The 17995-nt window shown below is 37.2% G+C and overlaps 2 protein-coding genes across 10 annotated transcripts; both read right to left on the bottom strand.

The window, feature by feature from the left end:
- Positions 1 to 58: 58 nt before the first annotated feature.
- On the bottom strand, positions 59 to 8119 carry LOC118517183 (protein polybromo-1-like). Of its 6 annotated transcripts, none has more exons than XM_036063098.1 (16): positions 7934 to 8113; positions 7631 to 7754; positions 6583 to 7507; positions 6135 to 6361; positions 5464 to 6047; positions 5269 to 5407; positions 4822 to 5192; positions 4436 to 4757; positions 4276 to 4363; positions 3553 to 4183; positions 3300 to 3472; positions 2491 to 2666; positions 2370 to 2429; positions 1442 to 1873; positions 574 to 1156; positions 59 to 505 (listed from the first exon to the last, which is right to left on the bottom strand). In XM_036063098.1, the coding sequence occupies exons 2-16, from the start codon at positions 7745 to 7747 to the stop codon at positions 204 to 206; spliced, it is 5130 nt and encodes a 1709-aa protein (XP_035918991.1). In that variant the 5' UTR covers positions 7748 to 7754; positions 7934 to 8113; the 3' UTR covers positions 59 to 203. The 6 variants fall into 6 exon arrangements, 5 of the variants coding, with proteins under 5 accessions (XP_035918991.1, XP_035918993.1, XP_035918992.1 ...); XM_036063100.1 differs by having other exon boundaries at positions 6135 to 6346; positions 7934 to 8111; XM_036063099.1 differs by having other exon boundaries at positions 6135 to 6346; positions 7930 to 8100.
- A 2573-nt stretch (positions 8120 to 10692) lies between these two features.
- On the bottom strand, positions 10693 to 15655 carry LOC118517190 (adhesion G protein-coupled receptor L1-like). Of its 4 annotated transcripts, none has more exons than XM_036063132.1 (8): positions 15565 to 15655; positions 13136 to 13308; positions 12441 to 12546; positions 12171 to 12337; positions 11931 to 12077; positions 11678 to 11864; positions 11486 to 11587; positions 10693 to 11345 (listed from the first exon to the last, which is right to left on the bottom strand). In XM_036063132.1, the coding sequence occupies exons 2-8, from the start codon at positions 13303 to 13305 to the stop codon at positions 10989 to 10991; spliced, it is 1236 nt and encodes a 411-aa protein (XP_035919025.1). In that variant the 5' UTR covers positions 13306 to 13308; positions 15565 to 15655; the 3' UTR covers positions 10693 to 10988. The 4 variants fall into 4 exon arrangements, with proteins under 4 accessions (XP_035919025.1, XP_035919024.1, XP_035919026.1 ...); XM_036063131.1 differs by lacking the exon at positions 15565 to 15655 and adding an exon at positions 15323 to 15558; XM_036063133.1 differs by lacking the exon at positions 15565 to 15655 and adding an exon at positions 15063 to 15555 and having other exon boundaries at positions 10989 to 11345.
- Between the last annotated feature and the right edge of the window lie 2340 nt (positions 15656 to 17995).

Raw genomic sequence — 17995 nt, 5'->3', positions numbered from 1 at the left:
ATAAATAAATTAAATAAATTGATGCAATTAAAAGTGTAATGAAATATAAGTTAAACTATTTAATTGTATTCTACTGAGTTTGCATGCAAATAGCTGTTACAGAGCTAAAAGGTGCAACCGTAATATTTATTCACTTTCTGTGAAATGAAGAATTAGTAAATCTATAATACATAGATATGGAAGGGCATTGCCGGTCGGTTCGGTTAAAAACGGTCAAATTGAATAACCTCCCTCATCATTAGATTTCGCAACTGCCATAACGCATCAACTACAGTATCCGAACGATCTTGGGCCCGTGTCCCTAACCACTGCGATGGTAGCCGGTTTACATCCGTATTGGGAATTGTTTCCCTAGTTGCTGTTAACGTTTTTTGCCATGGTGTAATGTACGATGATTTCTGCTGAAGCCGTTCTATATATTTTATGTACGCTTCGGAGTGCAATACACGCTGCGGACGGGGAGGCACAGTAACAAACAATGGTTCCGCAGGTTGAGACGATACATCTGAAAGAATATTTTTAAAATATTATATTCATCATCGATATATAGCGACTGTGATTGTGAATTCTTACAGCTGAAGTAAGGTGCAGCAGCAATTGAATTACCAAGCTGAGAAGCATTAATTCCACTTGCAGCGGATATTGAGGATGGCTGAAGTGCATGCAACGGTTGTATTGGATTACTTCCAGTCATTACACTCGTGTTTTGACAGGACATTCCAGTAATGTTTGCGTTGCCGCTGTTCGTTGAAAGGCTTCCCACATTTCCCATCGGTTGCAACGTAATCGTTCCCATGTTGTTAGAATTTATGTTGGCCATATTAGCAACTGGGGCATTATTTACGATGTGTATGCCCGTTGCTGGACGCTTCGAAATAACGTAATTTTTGCTACGGTCCTGAGGTTGAACTAACTTGCTTACGCCTTTTGTAAGGTGCACCTCTTTAACGTGCTTCACCAATCGAGCAACGGTTGGAAACGGTGGCATATTTCGACGGAGTCGTACACAGTTACGCCAGATGCAAATAAATTCTTGATCTGCCGAAGCAATGAACGTCTTGTACACACATCCCGAACCTTCTCCAATACAGTGCTCCAAACATTCGACAGGGTCTTCAAATTGAAAGTCACATTTATCCCAGCAGCATTCGTAGGCCTATTGTTGAAGTAAAGCGTTTGAAAACAAGAAATAAAAACATAAAGGAAAAGAAATGTTGAGAAAATGCGACTGCCAGAATCCAAACAACATTATGGTCCAAAAGCTACATTTATCATTACAAAAAAAACAACGCAAAGAACGCTCACGATGGGCACGGTGGTGTACTCAACTTGAACTGCTTATTCAATGTTTAGCAAAGTAATTTTTGCACATCTGAAGATTCTAGAGCACGACTATGAACATGGAAATGAAAATAAGAGCAGAGAAACAAAAGCACCATACATGATTCGGCACGATGTCCTGTACGATTGGACCGTCGGTTTTGAAGTTTGCTGGGCTCGGACAACTTGATTCTCCCATTTCAGCGGCGTGTTTGGCCGCACTTTCCTCATTGATCTTAATCGCGCGCTGCTCCCAAACAGCCTTTTCCTGTTCGCTCAAGTTGCGCCATTCGTTTCCGACTATGCGCGATACGTCACCGAACGTTGCTTCCGGATTGCTGGCACATATAGTCTTCCGGTGTTCGCTAGAATACAGTATGTATCCCGTTACGAGCTTCTTGCCTGGTTTGGATGTTTTTTTGCTGCTCATCGACGGTGTGCTGGTGTTGGTCGAATGTGTTGGATGTGGCGAAGCCGTAGAGATTGTGTCCGACCCAATCGACGGAGGCCCATCGATTGAATCATCGATGATGCCAAAGTCATCCTTCATATCCTGTAAGATTCAGGTGAGGCATAACAGCACAGTATGTGATGATTTGTAGCATCTTGTCAACACCAGCATTTAAATATTTTTACATTTGTGTTATAGTTATGTTATTTTCTCCTCCAAAATTTCTTCTTCTTTTTTAACTGGCATTAGTAACACTTTGTGCTCGTGCGTGTTTTGTCCTACTTTTGCCCTAAGGTTGTGTTATGTATTACTATAATAGTTTATGCCCAATATTTTTTTTTTGTTAAATGTTACGTCAAATTCAATCAATATTGACGAATAATATACCATTTTTGTAGATTTTAAGCATAATTCAATTGATAATGTTAATGAATTGCAGACATTCAAGTATAATACCCATTAGCCTTGATATTTTAACACTACTTCGTATTAGTTAAACTAATTACTTTTTTAAAGGTTAGTAAGTTGCAGTTCATACAAAATAAATGCATCAAACTACTTAAGACCGTCAAATTGTATGATTAGACAAATACCATACCATAAAATCATTCGATGTGGATTTGCTCTCCTGCACGGCTGCAATTTCGCCACAGGTGACCTAGAAATATCCGTAAAAATCAGTACATGTAACATTTCATTACCTTATAGCTCGCACATACCTTGGGTGGATTTATTGGACGACGGAAATGATACACTTCGTCTGTTGTAACCATTTGACTATGTGTAAATTTACGCAATCCGGAAGGAGCTACTATTTTTCGAATTTGTTTTTTAAATTCGTCAAATATTGATTCGCACATGTATACATCAGCTTCCGCGATTTCTGTTGGCCTCCCTAGAAATGGCGTAGTTTAAAAGCAAATGAATTGTTAATCAATTGTTTTAAGCATTAAATCATTTTGAAAATATCGTCAGTTTCTTTTAATGTTTGGGATGTCCACTTTTAATCTTTAACAGCAGTTACAGAAATTTGTATTTTCCCATAGTTTTCCGTGTTTGGATAAAAAAAAATGGCAATGCCATTATTACCAAACAATTTTTCAAAATTCATTCCAAGAACCATTACTGGAAAAAGATTCGGAAAACTGGAAACGAGTCGTCGTATTCCCTTTTTCCTTTATTTTACATCAACAGCTCTCTAGTGCATATTTGCACGTCCGTGATTACACCGAACATCTTCTTGTTTTGTTTTACCAACAATGGAAATTATTTCCGTGTAAGCTGAACAACTAAAATCAAGCTTATATCATCTGACGAACATGCAAAGCTTTCAACAACTATTGAGCGAGGTATGACAGGCATCCGGGCGGTCCGGAGGCCGAAGCGGTAGCGCTGCCGGTAATCGTAGGACAGGAACTTTGTGTCTAAGGTTTATAAAATTTTATACAAACATTATCATAGGCTGTTTGCTATAAACCAGATGACAGCATTTAATTTATTTTTTTCAGAATAAAACGATAATACTTACTAGTGATATATTCATTTTGATCGAGCACAGCACACCGGCCAACAATTGCCACAGCTGAAGTAGTTTCTTGAATAGTTGAAAGCAGTACTTCTTGTCGATAAAATAACCTACTAATAGTACCAGGAACTTCGGGCGGAGTTAAAAGCCACGGACCTCGGAACAAAACTTTTCCACTAAAATGGTGTTAGGAAAAACCGAAATTATTACAACATTGAATATACATAAAGATAAAATAAAAAGTATTTGTACTTACTCTTTCGTTTCCCAAATGGATGTAATTTGTGAAATCGATTGCTTGCCAGATTCTGTAGCTACGTAGACGTAATCGCCTGTTTTTACTACACCACCACAAACAGTGTTGTACTGCTCATAGTACACATTACCATCTTCTACTCCGTTCATATAAATAACCACGTTAGGCTTCTCTTTTTCTAGCATTGCCTCCTGCAGCTGTAATTCCGAAAGTTCTTCCTTGTGCTTTTCTACCCGCTCTTTAAAAACAGACATAACACGCTTCACTTCGAGCGTAGCTTCTCGAGGAATTAATTTTACCGGATCATTGGCGCGTATTAGATTCCACGTTTTGAGCTTCTTAAATGATCTTGCTTTAGAACTGTACCGCGATTCGCACACAAACACATCTTTGCTGGCGAAATTTTCAGGCATTAGTTTCACATAATCTCGAACGTGCATTACAAAGCATTTGTTTAACGCTTTGGATAAAGGGATTTGGACATGTTGATCGCTTTTAAATAATTCCTGTTCCATGAACTTCCTTGTCTGCACGTGGAACGTTTCATGAGGCCGGAGAAGTATTAGGCCGTTCATCATTTTAATGTTATCGGCAGTTGTCCATAGACGCTCAATGTACATAATGCCAGGAACTGGAAAGTATATAATCATAAATTAGAATGTATAGATAGTGCAAGTAAACAAAAGTTTGCACAATTGCTGTATAGAGGAAAAAGATACATACTTTTGTTTTCGGGTAAATCGATATATACAAAGTCTCCGGGTGAAAACACTTTTTGATCAATCGTCATACTTTCGCCTTGAGATGCTTGCTGATAGGTCAATAAAAGAGGATAATTATGTACGTATTGAATAATGAAATTAAACGTATCGATCCTACTTACCACTGCATCATTGTCTGTGTCAGCTTCCTCTTCCTGCAACAATTTGGATTGCCGTAGAGATTCTACCGCTGCGCTTAAGTGCATTGTGTTGTAGCTCAGTGCGGGCGATTCAAGCACATTACCATTCTGACACAATTCGTCACGTTTTTTTATGAAAAATGATTGCAATTCAATTGAGTCTTCAAACACTTGTGAATCGGTACGGCTGAGTCGACGGGCACGTTCAAGGCAGCTAAAAATATCTTCTTGAAATGTGTCCAAACGCTTGTATAAACCCTTGTCTAGGCGACGTTTGATGAGATCCAAGGAAATCGCTCTCACTCTGAGATGGAAATGATTTAATAAGTTTACTCTTATTTGAAACGGTTTTTTTAGCTCTTCCTTACCTATTGCCGTCACATTCATCGTACTCGGCTAATTCTGCCAACGAATCCGAATAGCATCGACCTTCTTCATCTTGATAGTTGTAAAATGTAGTAAAGAGTGACAACAAAAGCTCCTGTACCGCTTGCTGAACATTCGGTACAGTTTCTTCACTTCGCAAAGCTTGTTTTGTCTGTATGAGCAATTGTTGCAGACATAGAGCATCCTTGTAAATTTGAGAATCAGGTTCATTGTACTTGCAAGCGTTTTCAAACATTAGCATAAAATCTGCAGCCATATCATCGACGCTTTCATAAACCTGCTGTCGTAACTTTTTTTCGATTTTTTCAATATCGATCGGATCTTTGATGATATCATAATAGTCCGGATATTCCTAAAAAGGCAAGAAAATTATTATTGACAACCAAGTGCAAGGGGCAAATATGTCAAGCAGCAAAAGCTAGTCTTACGCTTTTTGAAGGTAATTTCATAAATATGTACGATAATTGCCGATTTTGTTTTGGTTCTCTGTATTCCCTTATCGTGTCGTACATTTGCTTTAGTTTTACTTCAAGTGGAGTGGTGTTACTTTTGCGGACTGGTTTGGCACTGTCAAACGGGAATAGTACTGTTAAGTTGCAAAAGAACGTTTTTTAGCTACTTACATTTTGCCTGTAAGGTTGAGTTTTTTGCTTATGCCGGAGAATTCCTTTAATTTTTCATTTAATGCCTTTTCCAAGATGTTGGCGTCTTCGTAGATCATCGATCCTTCTTCGTTATACTTACGACAGTTTGAAAACATCAACCGATAATCGCCCACAATATCATCGATTGTGTTATAACGGTCGGCTTTTATGTTGTTTTCTATTGTCGCCATGTCAATCGGATGCTGAATAACTTGATAGTAATCCGGATACAACTTTTTCGAAGGCTTTTCCATGAACAGGGCCATAGGTTGATGATCATCATACGTAAAACCGACAAGGAATTCATGTAGCGATAACAGCTTCTTTTTTAACGAAGTTGCCGGCAATACGCGGTTGGATTTTGAAACGACTACATTACTTATGGAGCTGTGGTGTAAAGGAGAACCAATACTTTTGCTGTCCCTGGCTGCGCGAGCCTTTTTTCGTGATGATGTGTGGGTTGACGAATCCGTATCTTCTTCATCCACTTCTTCATCGCTTTCTTCTAAATCTCCGGAATCGATCAACTTTTGGTTGAGAATTTTCTGCATTTTCAGTGCATCCTGAAACACGTAGAGCAGAACATTATAGACAAAGTACAGTTAATAGTTAAACTTTACGATGCAGTTTTATTTTGCAGCACAACTTACCTTGTGAGTTTTTGTGTTTGGAGCGTTTGCTTTTTTCGCATTATCCAGCATCAAATATAAGTCGGCGGTCATATCGGTGATATGAGTATAGATTCCTTTTTTCAGCTTGTTTCTTATTTGAGCCATGGAAATCGGCTTCTTGATCAGGTTGTAGTATTCGGGATGAAATCGTTTATTCGGCAGTTTCCACAGAGATTCACCCAAAGGCGCACCTAAGGCATTGGGATCTATGTGAATTCATTCGACAAATGGTATATGTAAAGGAACGAACACAAACAAAAGGGCAAATCCAAGATGCAATGATTCAAAACATGAAATAAAATAAATACACGTACAGCAAAAAAAAAGAAATGGGGTTACAATCTTATAAAAATTGAAGCTTTAACAATAGTTTTCATCCCGGAGATTTCAACAACAATAATTGGAGTTTAGTGGTACTTCGACTTACCATTAGTATTAGCAGTGTTGTACAGTTGGTCAAACAGTTGCCAAAGCGGACCATCACCTTCGGTTTCCATGGAATCGTCAAAATCATCGTCGGAGCTTTCTATTTCTTCCTTCAACGCTGCCACCATCGCACTAGACGCAAGCCTAGGACGTTTGGTGAGTGGTTTTCTATACCGTCCTGATTCTATTTCCGCTTTGCGTGCCATAAATATTTTCTTCAGCATTTTTGCATCCTTGTAAATTTGCGATCCGGGCTCATTGAAGGTGCATGCGTTTTTCGTCATTTGCAACAAATCCTTTTCCATTTCATTGAGGTTTGAGTAGGCACTGGTTTGAATTTTTGTAGCAATCAGTTTCAAATCTATCGGGTGATCGATAATGTCATAGTAACCAGGATAGAGTTTTTTCGATGGTAACAGCTGAAACATGTGATGCAAGTCATGGTTATCCAAAGGATCCGCTGCCGTCATGACGATTGCAAATAGTTCCTCGTACGGGTCGAAATCTGAACCTTCGTCGAATTCATCTTCTTCGATTGTGAGCGATTTTCGTGGACGTGTGATTTTTCTGGGCTTCATTTCCAAGCATCCTTCTTCTATTTGATTTTCTAAAACACGTTTTTTGTTAGTATTAAACACATCCAACAGCTTGCAAGCGTCTTGATATTCGGTAGAATCGGGCTTATAAAAGGCTTTTGCATTGTTTACAATCAGTTCAATATCGGCGGTTAAATCTTCCACATCCTCATATGAATCTGTCTTCAGTTTCTGTTGAACTTTCAATAAATCAATCGGATTCATTACTACTTCATAGTACGATGGTTCTTGGCGACGCTTGGGTGCTCGAATAAATGTGTCACAAAGTGTAGTGCCATCCTCTTTTTTGAATGTTCTAATTGAATCGTAAATATGTTGACATAATTCCATCTGCAAAACAAGCAAAAACCATCTCTGTAAGCTTCTCAAAAATCCTTTTTTTTTAGAATGTCTAAGGAAATGTAATTTAAATGTACTCTAGCAATGACCACATTACGGCAGTACATCACTAACCGGATCAAGCCTCTTCTTTTTCCTTGTTGTTGCTGGCACGGGGCTTTGTTCGGGGGAAGCATCCTCTTCGCTGTTTTCGTCATCTTGGAATGAGCTCGTCCGACGTCTTTTGCTCATTTTGTTACTGCAATGTTGCAATTATGGACAGACACGTTAATTAAAATGGTAGAATTTTATCAACAACTATTCCGTTTGACGTAGCAATCGTGCCGAATAGAGATCCGTCAAGATTTCTGAACTACATTTTCATGCTTATCTATTGCAATCAGATCAAATATGTATTTCTAAACAAGACTCACCAACCTTGACACCGAACTATCGCAAAGGCAAGCGTCTTAACAACTTATAATAGTTATTACAAAGCAGTATTTTATTCTACGTAAACACGTATTATTCTATTTTTTTAAATGACGCCGTCGCGTTATGGGATGCTCAAGCAATTTTAATCCGCCGCCTATAGCAAAACTAAAACTAAGAGTGTGTGCGTATTTCCGTGTCGGGAACATTGGAGTTTGAGTGAGTGTGCGTGTTGGATTCGAAAGGAAAGAAAGAGAGGGAGAGAAAGACAAGAGGAAAGAGAGTTTGAACCTTTTCTTTTTTACACACGGTACACTTGAACGCCACTGAACACCAAGAAACTTACACTTGAAATATTTCAATCCAGTGAAAAAACTTAATGAAATGAAATTTAATATTAAACGAATTTCAATTTTTCCAATTTTCTTATAAGCGATTCATTCCGGTGTTCGTTTAAAAAGTAAAATTGTCCTTCACAATCTCATATTCTAATTGACAAAAAGTTGTTAGAACATGAGTTATGGTAAATTTGATTCAGAACGCCAGATATGGCAGGGCAAGACTAACTGAGCTCAAATACCAAACCTGGGTCGAATACCAAACACGTGGCGTGGCGCGTGATCCCAGAAGGGCGCGTCACCCCCCCCCCCCCCCCCCCCCCTTGAGAGCGAAGGATGCGTGAACTATACATACCTAATCAAGCTAAAGTCAGCGAAAAACTAATCATCGATGCATTAGTTTGGATACTTTGCAACTGCATTTTGCAGTGTTTAAATGTTTAATAAAGATTCTCATTTCTATTACAATACTTCCGTCATTCTAACATTTTCTAAGCTAGGAAGTTAGTAGCAATGTTTACAATTCATACCAATTATCATTTCACGATCTTCAAATAAGATTTATGTATGATAATGGAAGGACAATGGAGGAGCCGCTACAACGACGAGCTCTACGAGCTGTACGATGATCTCACTATCGTACAGCGCATTAGACTCGCCAGGCTCCGGTGGGCTGGTCACGTCATGAGAATGACACCGGACGACCCAGCCCGTAAAGTCCTTTTAGGCCGTCCACACGGACAGAGGAGGCGTGGTAGGAGATTGAGAATGAGAAATTGAGATGGAGTGATGGCGTTGATGCGTCCGCCAGAACGGCCGGGATAACGGATTGGCAGACGACGGCGCTGAACCCTGAGCGGTATCGAGGATTGTTGAAGCAGGCCAAGACCGCAAAGCGGTTGTAGCGCCTGATAAGTAAGTAAGTAATGATAATGTTTCGTAATTTGATTAAATTTATGTACAAAGTTCTTTATGCATTTTTTGCTTTTTGATAGAGAAAATCTCATCATTATGTCAAATACAATGATGTTTCAAATATCTTGATGTTGTACTGCACAAATAACAAGTATATTTAAAAAAAATAAAATAACGTATCGTTTACACTTATCGTTTACAAACAAAAAAAAAACAAAAATGGGTAGAATTTTTATAAGGGAACAGATTACAAAAATGGGTTTTTGATAAGTTGTTGTTTGCATTTTTATTAAATCGATCGGTTATACAAACAGACACACTCACATACACATAACTTAAATAGTTTTCTTATCCCGTTTTAAACGCTTAAGATTTCTAACAATATAATGTTTAAAATATTAGAGACTACAAAGATACAACTCTACTATTGCCTAAAGATATTCTGCAGGATATGATGATTTCGCAGGATTTGATATGGTCTTAAATAGATGTTATTACTGCATATACATGATCCTAATGCTAATTTTTTATCCTTGTCGAAACGCAGTTCACATAAGGCTATAAAAATGCAATACACTAACAATACTTTTTCAGAGTTATTATAGAATTGTTGGAATGATAGTGACGATACAAAATATCCAAAGAAGTGTGTAGACTAAAAATATTGATTTGGTAAATAAAAAAATGCATACTCCCATAGCTGTGAAAACTTTGTTATTTTTCTTAAATGGGCAAAACACGTTGAATATTATTTTCTGTTGCAAGAACATTGTAATTCAATTACATGTATGGTCAAACGATCATGACTGAGTAAACTATGTTGGACGTTGTAGTTATTTACTGTTTCTTCCTTTTATATCATTTTGTTTACTGTTCGTTTTAATAGATCCAAACACTTCGCACCATAAATAATGCCTTTGTACGGGTTTTATCAAATATCTTCTAAAACGTTTCAAAATCTTATTGTACTGTGTTTATTGTGCAAGTATCACAACAATCTGGTTAGTGTTTGAATTATATTAAATCATGTTACCAAACAATTAGACATTATTATTACATTATATCAGTTTGTAAATGCATTGTTTGACTTAGGACATGCTGTTCAACTTGATCTCGTGCATTTATGAGAAACATAAAACTAAAAATAAATAATTAGTGTTTGAGTTTGCTAAAGCTTCTGTTATTATGTACATTTCGTTAGCACAAAAAATGTGTTGTACCACATGTAACGCCAATTTGTAAAAACAAATCATAACAGCATTGAAACAAACAAACGTGTAGGTTTTCAGCTTCTTCTTTGACTCTAAACCTCGAGAGTCCTTGCCCTGGCATAGTTAATCGTACGGGGAAGCGGTTGGGACGGGATTCGATAACCGATTCTCTCTTATGAACATCGACGAAGAAACCACCTATACTACTGGTCCACCTCCGGAATACATAACATACACATTTTGTTTGTCAGTTTAGTGATAAATGTATGTGTTGTGTCGGATTAAATAATAATTCACACTCTTAGTTGTTAAGAAAGATATTTAATTTTCCCATTTCCACCTTATTGCTTGATTAGGAAAATTTGCTGATTATGTTTGGACGGCGAGTTATTTGATATTTCATTAATTCCATGGTTTTGATATGGATAGGTTTATACCAATTGCGAATTGGATTTATTGAAGCGTTTATCCTTCCAGTTGCAGTATTCTTTATTCTACCAATAACTTATTGTCCAACCTAGCAAGCAGATTGCATCTGCATTCCATGGTATTGTTTTAACATAAAACTTATAACAATAAGATGTATTGCACATTCATCTACACTGAAACAGGCAGCGGTGTTTTCGATACCTCATCAATCGAGAGTGCAGTAGATAATTCACCATTAAAAGCGTGATCCAGTGCGGCTGGTGCAGCAGAACTGTCCATGCGATCTACAAAATAACCTTCCTTATAGGACATCTTGGTAAGGCTAGATGGACTTTCCTCGGGAACATTAGCGATATGTACTGTTTCCTCGTAGTTAGGGTTGGATATGGAAATGATTCCATACCTGCCACCATCACCGTCCTTTAGGTTGCGGTAAATTCCACGGCGCGATTTGTGAGTTTTTGGTGCTGAATATAGCTTCAAAACTTTACAGTTGCAAGAGACTAGTAATGCTACCACGAGACCCTGCAATTTGTTGATCAGTTTTATCATTGTCGTATTATAATATTGTTAAGCTAACACATATTGCTACATAACATATAACGTGAGCAATGTACCTCTTATAATTTCTGTTTCGTGATAATTATGTGAGCCCAATAACTCACCTGTATTCCCTGAGCAATGCTGTACACCGACCATAGCTCCATTACATTCCAAATTGATGCAATAGCACCAAGAGCTACCACGGATGACAAAACGATTAAAATCTGGAACATGGTTGACAAGAAAACATATACATTAAATTGGGCCCCATTAGTTTACTATGGTAACAATGAAATGAAAGTCCGACTGGATACCTTGAAAAATAATCCTATTTGTAAACCACGTTTTTTGACTAATTTATTTTTTGCACGCGAGTCAACTTGCAGTGCTGCTGCAATTTTGATAACTTCTTCGCCCTGGCAGGCAAGGTAAAATCCGGAAAAGAGTAGTACAATCGCCGGCACCAGAAATCCCCAAATGTAAGCCGATCCCTCCATTAACCTAGTAGATGGAGAAAATAAATTGTAGAGAACTGATATTTGTTTTTATTTAAAGAATGCAACATACCAGCAATGATTATCACCATTCAATTCTTGTACTATTTGTGCAATAACTTGTACGTGTGTGTAACCGTTAGTTTTCAACTCTCGCTCCTTATATTTGAAGGCAGCTGCAACACCGAGCATGATCAGTGGATATCCCCAAGAAATGATACTGTGAATGATGCGATGACACCAATAAACGATTAAAAGGCTATCCAAACAATACTTCGTATTCTTGTAAAAAAAATGTTAACCGCGTATTTACCTATAGCTAATTAATGTTTTGCCCATGGTTGCTTCACGGTGCGAAGAAAGATTCGTGTTTGAGCGAAATAATACAAGAGCATGATGACAGCAGCAACACAGCCAACAGAGAGATGCCAGCTTCATGAACAGTAGGGCCAGTGACAGTGATAAACAGAGCTCAGAGTCCTGAAGATGAATTGATGTGGCGAATTATTTGTAGGACACGTAAACCACAATCTCTTACTGTAATATTTTTAAATTCACAGACTGCAGAGGAGCTGTAACCTACCTGCACTCCTCCTACACCAATAACAAAGATTAATTGGCTCATGAAGAGTGATGCTAGAAGACTTAAAAGTGTTGTTCCTGCCAATGATTTTAAATCTGAAAATAAGCTAGATAAATTGAAATTTTAAAAAATTTAGCCTGGTTGTCAACTTTTAATGATATTGAGCATAACTATGATATATTAATTACAAATATTGCCGTGATATGTATAGTGTTATCAATTTTTGATCTCATTATTTTTTAATATAAATGTTAAAATCTTTAGAGTACCTAGGGAACTTAAGAGAAGATGTAGAATAATATGATAATTACAATATTGAAAAGGAGGAAACATTCAATCGATACACGATGCGTTAAAGTAAAATTAATCACTCAGTTGCGGTTATTTATATGACAAATGTGGATGGCATAATCATCGAGCAGAGTTTGATACTGTAGCTCTCATCAATTTCATTGTATAATTCTCCAATGAATATATTGACAAAAGAGTGCAAGGAGCTGTAAAGCGACCATGCATTATTGAAAAAATGTTTTGTTTTTCATACTCGAAAATTACTAGATTCGACAATCGCTAAAAGATAGCATAAGATAATTCTTTGCTAGCAAACTCTTTTTGGCAAACTTTCTAACATGAAATATATCTGAATACATGATATCTGATGATTTCGAAAAAGTAGTAAATAAAACAACACTTACCTGTACGTGATAAATGCAAATGCCAACCCGACTAAGCTTACAGAGCTTCCCAAAACTACTCCCAGAGCAATTAGACCTCCCTGTGAGCCCCATGCAGTGTTTAACGATCCATATGATATGTTTGCTGAGGGTGGAAATCCGTGGATGTGCCCAGTGTACAGGGTTTCCATTTTCTACAACAATAAAAATCAAAGAAAAACTGTATAATCCCTACAGTAATAACGCTTTTGAACATATTCAACTAATAAAAGTTTGCATTGCTTTTATGTTGCTATTTCAGCTATTTTGTATTCTATATTTTGATGTGTTTTCAATTTAACAAACATAATTTTGAAAATGTTCTTTTAAACTATTTGATCAAATGTATTTATTTAAAAGCTAAGTATGACGGCCTGCGCCGTATTATCATATTTGATCAAATATATCCGAACATTTTTTTACTGACGATTGTCGAAAGTATATCGATACAAACTAGTTCGGCATATTATTTAGTATGTTTTTATAATAATTGTTGTTATTTCGTATAAAAAAGAAAATTATTAATTGTGAGTAATTGATTGCTTCTTATGAGATTTTGTGATTACTAGTTCGGAAGTTACGTTACGCATCGTTCATTATAGTAAATGGTTTGTTAAAAGGAAGCGTAAAGGTAAAATCATGAACTTTTATCACATTCGTTCTTGTGGCTTATTATAAGAATGTGGTTGCTCTATAAGCAACACTGAAACAACACAAAGCCATGAACAAAAACTGTTTTTTTTTTTTTGTTGTAACAAAACAAATTATATCATCTATGCAGGGAAGTCCTGTGGTACATTCCGTCCCGATGTTATTTCGTTTGAGCTCCATAGATGAGATAGGTTTTCCTGCTATAAGAATTTGAAGTCATAAGAAACGCCAGTACAGAAGACAGTATCATTTCGAAGCATGTTTGCTGTTAAGCAGCGTGTTAAGCGTTCCAAAAAAAATGTTTGTTTTTGATTATAACTAACCGAAGTAAACTGAAGGAAGTGTTAGTTCGTTGTTTTTTATTGACACAATAAATTGCTGTAATAGATTCGTTAGCGTTGCGACAACGCTACATGGTTTGTCAAGTGATTCAGTGTATTCTTTTGATAATTTAATTAAATGAGGTTGATTGATTGATTATGTTTGTTCATTATTGCTTACATTGTCAATCATGCGATGGGTGAAATGCTCAATGTAATATTCCTTTTGATTAAACAAAGTATAGACTTATTTTGATAAAACTGACGACATGTTTCTTCTTTCCTTTGTAATTGGAAGAATTTGTTCCTCTCTGTTGCTTCGACTTGTAAATAGTAAAATTCTCCTTGACCATTAATTAGTTTTTCTTAGCAATCCGGCTAGGCCGTCTGTTTTGAATCATAAAAATCTTTAAATTAACAACTGAGCTTTACAATTTACGAAATTTCATTTTATTTAAGTCAACATTTTATTATCATGATCGAAAATTCCATGAATGGAACAATTTACAAAGTCTTTTGCAGTTTTATCTTACTACTATGAAACTTATGCGTGCGCTTACTGAGGGCTTGTTTGAAAAACCTTGTTTTGCAGCAAAGAGAGACTTTGACGTAACTAGTGCAATAATTTATTCAAAGTCGAATTAAAACAAATAAAAAATTAAATTCCCTTTACTTCTTTCTTCTCCGTACCACTCACTTCCATGGATACACAATGTACATGTACATATCTCTCTAAATAAAGTTATGTTGCTAAATACAATAATAAAAGGCCGAGCACATCCGGCATAAAGTGCTCTTTCACGTTTTGGAGAAGGAAATGTCTCCAAACCGATGTGAATTGCAGTATTTTTTATAATCTAGTTTTTAAGCAATACGGCCGGACGGTCCTTTATGTTTAAAAAAATAACAATACTAGAAGAAAAAATGATCGAAATTACTTATCACATTGTTTCGCTAAGTTTTCACAAAAAGTACTGTATAACAGGTACTTTTTTAATTTGTTGTCTATGCTTTGTAGAAAACACTGCCAAGTTCCAAGCCTTTTCGCCATGATAAACATCAACACACATACACACGAAATGGCACTAATCAATACGGATTCTTTGAGACTTTTCATTGTTTGCTTATTCCTTTGGTTTTCTGACGATGTTTATTTGCGAATTAAAAAGAACTATACTTCACAGACAATGGTTCGTACCATAGCGAAGGAAGCAAATGTATTGTTATAAAACATGAATGAATTGCTGCAGAACCACTTTTCGTACCAATTTCCATTCATTTACTTACACATACACGCACACACACTCACAATTGCTCATACACAATGTATTTAGCACTGAACTGTTTTTGATAGAGATAATTGTTTTACAATCATTTGCCATTCGTACCTAAACGATTTCTAATCGTCTGATTATTAGCTCACAAAATCCCCATAGTTACCTTTTCGATCACTGCGCGTCAAGTGCGGAATGTTAATGTCAGCAAGGCACTAACTATGGAGAATAAAGATTTTATGTGACAGCAAGCATGATTCAATATTTCGTTGTGCGTATTTACTGGTACAATGCGCATGTGCTTCCAAACCATAATCGTACAATGCTCACGTTCTTGCGAAACATGTGATATATGCGGTACAATATACGTTCACGATTTTAGAAAAAGTATGAAATGGTATTAAAATTATTATTCCGATCACCTAGCTAAGATGTGAGAATTTTTAATAAAAGTTCACTGAAGGGAAAGTTTGCATTCCTTCATTAACTCGAAAAGAAACGAGAAAAGTCGTTTTCGCAAAAATAGTAAATAAACATTTGTTTGTTTTTGTTTTGTGTTATTTTCAGTCGATTGATTTATCTATAATAAAACGTAAGCACCATTTCACCATACTTCTTCATTAACTGTACATAACGTATTTGAAATGCTTCCATTTGGCACCCAACATGCATATCCTCCAACTAGAGAGAATACAGTACCGTTGACTTAGACTAGGAAACATGAAATCAACACACAATATGTCCCTAGAAGTGATGACCGGAGCGATGCCTATGCTGAAATGAAATGTTGTCGTTCCGCCTCCTAGTTCATTCTTCAGCATCGTAGAAATTTTAAAAGCGCTTCTTAAAAAAAATGTGCATCCTGGCGCTCCACATGAATTAAACTATGCTACCCTTCCTGAGACCTACAGGTAACAACAGATTCCTCGTTGTGCAAGGAAATTAAGATCATACCAAATGATCTTCGCCCGATGGTTGTTTCGGGCATTTTCAGCGATAAGTATGGCCATTTAGAATAAGCTAGTGTTACACTAATGGGTCATCCTCTAAGAAAGGCACCGACTTCGGTGTTTTAGCGAGTGCTCCGAGGCATTTTTCATATTTTTCATACATCTATGCACTATCGATGACAGCAGCGAGATCTTCGGATTAGAAGATCCCCAAGAGCTGTAAGCAATCGGAATATCCTTACCATCAAAATCATTGAATTACTTGGCTCAATGTTTGACAACGCATTCATGATTTCGCTAATTTGGGTCCCCTCCCATTGTAGAATTCTCGGCAATGAGAAAGCAGACTCACTGGCCGAAACAGGTTTCCAACAACGCGCATTTTAAGACCGTCCAATCGCAGCCCAAGAGTTCCTTCGTGTTCCACAACAACTTTTCCTGCCTCCCTAGAAGAGCATGCGGGAGACGGACGAACTCAGACTCTCTACGCAAGTGTCCCTGCTGACTTGGTTCGGTGGTCTCTCTAGACCGGGCATTCATACGCATGATGTCACGAATTATGTGACTCATCTAGAACTTATAACTCTGGCTCAAACGAAGGTGTGTGGCTGCAGTGACGTATTTTTTCGATGTGGATTAGCTTCTGTGGTCGTGTGTGGAGTTTGAAACCACAAGATCCTACTTGTTGGCGAACAAAGACCTCGTCTACGTGAGTCTCATCTACCGTTTCGCCACTGAAAACGGTTTTATCCTTTGATTCCGCATCCCGATAGTCTTGATGGGGCGAGCTCGACCTCGCAGGCATTGGGTACGAAGGTGGTCGGCGAGAGCAGCCTCGTGATAAGCAGGAGACCCTGCTGTTACGGGATGGAGCTTTCGGAGGATGGACACTTTCGGAATTCGGTGCTGGCCTGGTCGAGCATGGGCTATCACTACTGGACAGCTTGAGGAGCACTGTACCCAGGCAAATGTTTGTGCTGTTCAACTTGTTTTTTTTTTGTTGTTGCTTGTTTTCTTGCAGATGCAGGAAGGAGCGAGGTCAAATTTCAATTCTTGCACACCCGAACTCAAAAACCACGACGTTAATAAAAATAGCAATAGAACCGGAACCAGACAACGAACATGCCCAAAACAACTGCAACACAACATCCACCATAGAACTGGATAATCACTCCGCAATCAAACTTCTACAACCGAGTATGCCTGGGCAATCGAGGCAAATAACAGGGAGGAAATGACTTGTAGTTTTTTTTTTTTGTATTTTTTGTGAATTTTTTATCGTCAGCAAGGTGTTTACAATACGGCGTCAAACCGTCATAATCAAAAAAAAAATAAATAAAAAAAAATAAGAAAATACAACATGTTGATTATTCAAATAGCTGTCTTTATGGAGTTAAACCTGTGCTCTTTTTCTAACATCCGTATTCCAAACAAACGCCCAACATATTTTAAGCAATCTATTTGGAATGAACTTTATCTATCATTATAATTAATGCAATAGTGATTAATAAAAATACTGTCATTCAGTTTCAACTGTGTTCTTTTTCTAACATAGAGTCCAATATACATGAGGATCGCCAAAACCCAGATAGTGGTTCTGATGTGTGTAACATCAAACGATTTTTTTTTAAATAGATGTGATGGGAA

Source organism: Anopheles stephensi, unplaced genomic scaffold (genome assembly GCF_013141755.1).
Source record: "Anopheles stephensi strain Indian unplaced genomic scaffold, UCI_ANSTEP_V1.0 ucontig60, whole genome shotgun sequence".
NCBI classification, from domain to species: Eukaryota; Metazoa; Arthropoda; class Insecta; order Diptera; family Culicidae; genus Anopheles; species Anopheles stephensi.
This window is presented reverse-complemented; position numbering and strand designations above follow the sequence as displayed.

What these genes read in the sequence shown, in the direction of transcription:
- LOC118517183 (XM_036063097.1), bottom strand. Translation starts at nt 7,747, where the DNA reads ATGAGCAAAAGACGTCGGACGAGCTCATTCCAAGATGACGAAAACAGC. An exon ending in CAACACTGCTAATACTAATG is followed by an intron (nt 6,362 to 6,582) that starts GTAAGTCGAAGT and finishes GAATTCACATAG; the next exon opens with ATCCCAATGCCTTAGGTGCG. An exon ending in CAAACACAAAAACTCACAAG is followed by an intron (nt 6,048 to 6,134) that starts GTAAGTTGTGCT and finishes TACGTGTTTCAG; the next exon opens with GATGCACTGAAAATGCAGAA.
- LOC118517190 (XM_036063131.1), bottom strand. Translation starts at nt 15,403, where the DNA reads ATGAATGGAAATTGGTACGAAAAGTGGTTCTGCAGCAATTCATTCATG. An exon ending in AAAACATTAATTAGCTATAG is followed by an intron (nt 12,078 to 12,170) that starts GTAAATACGCGG and finishes CATCATTCACAG; the next exon opens with TATCATTTCTTGGGGATATC. An exon ending in AATGGTGATAATCATTGCTG is followed by an intron (nt 11,865 to 11,930) that starts GTATGTTGCATT and finishes TCCATCTACTAG; the next exon opens with GTTAATGGAGGGATCGGCTT.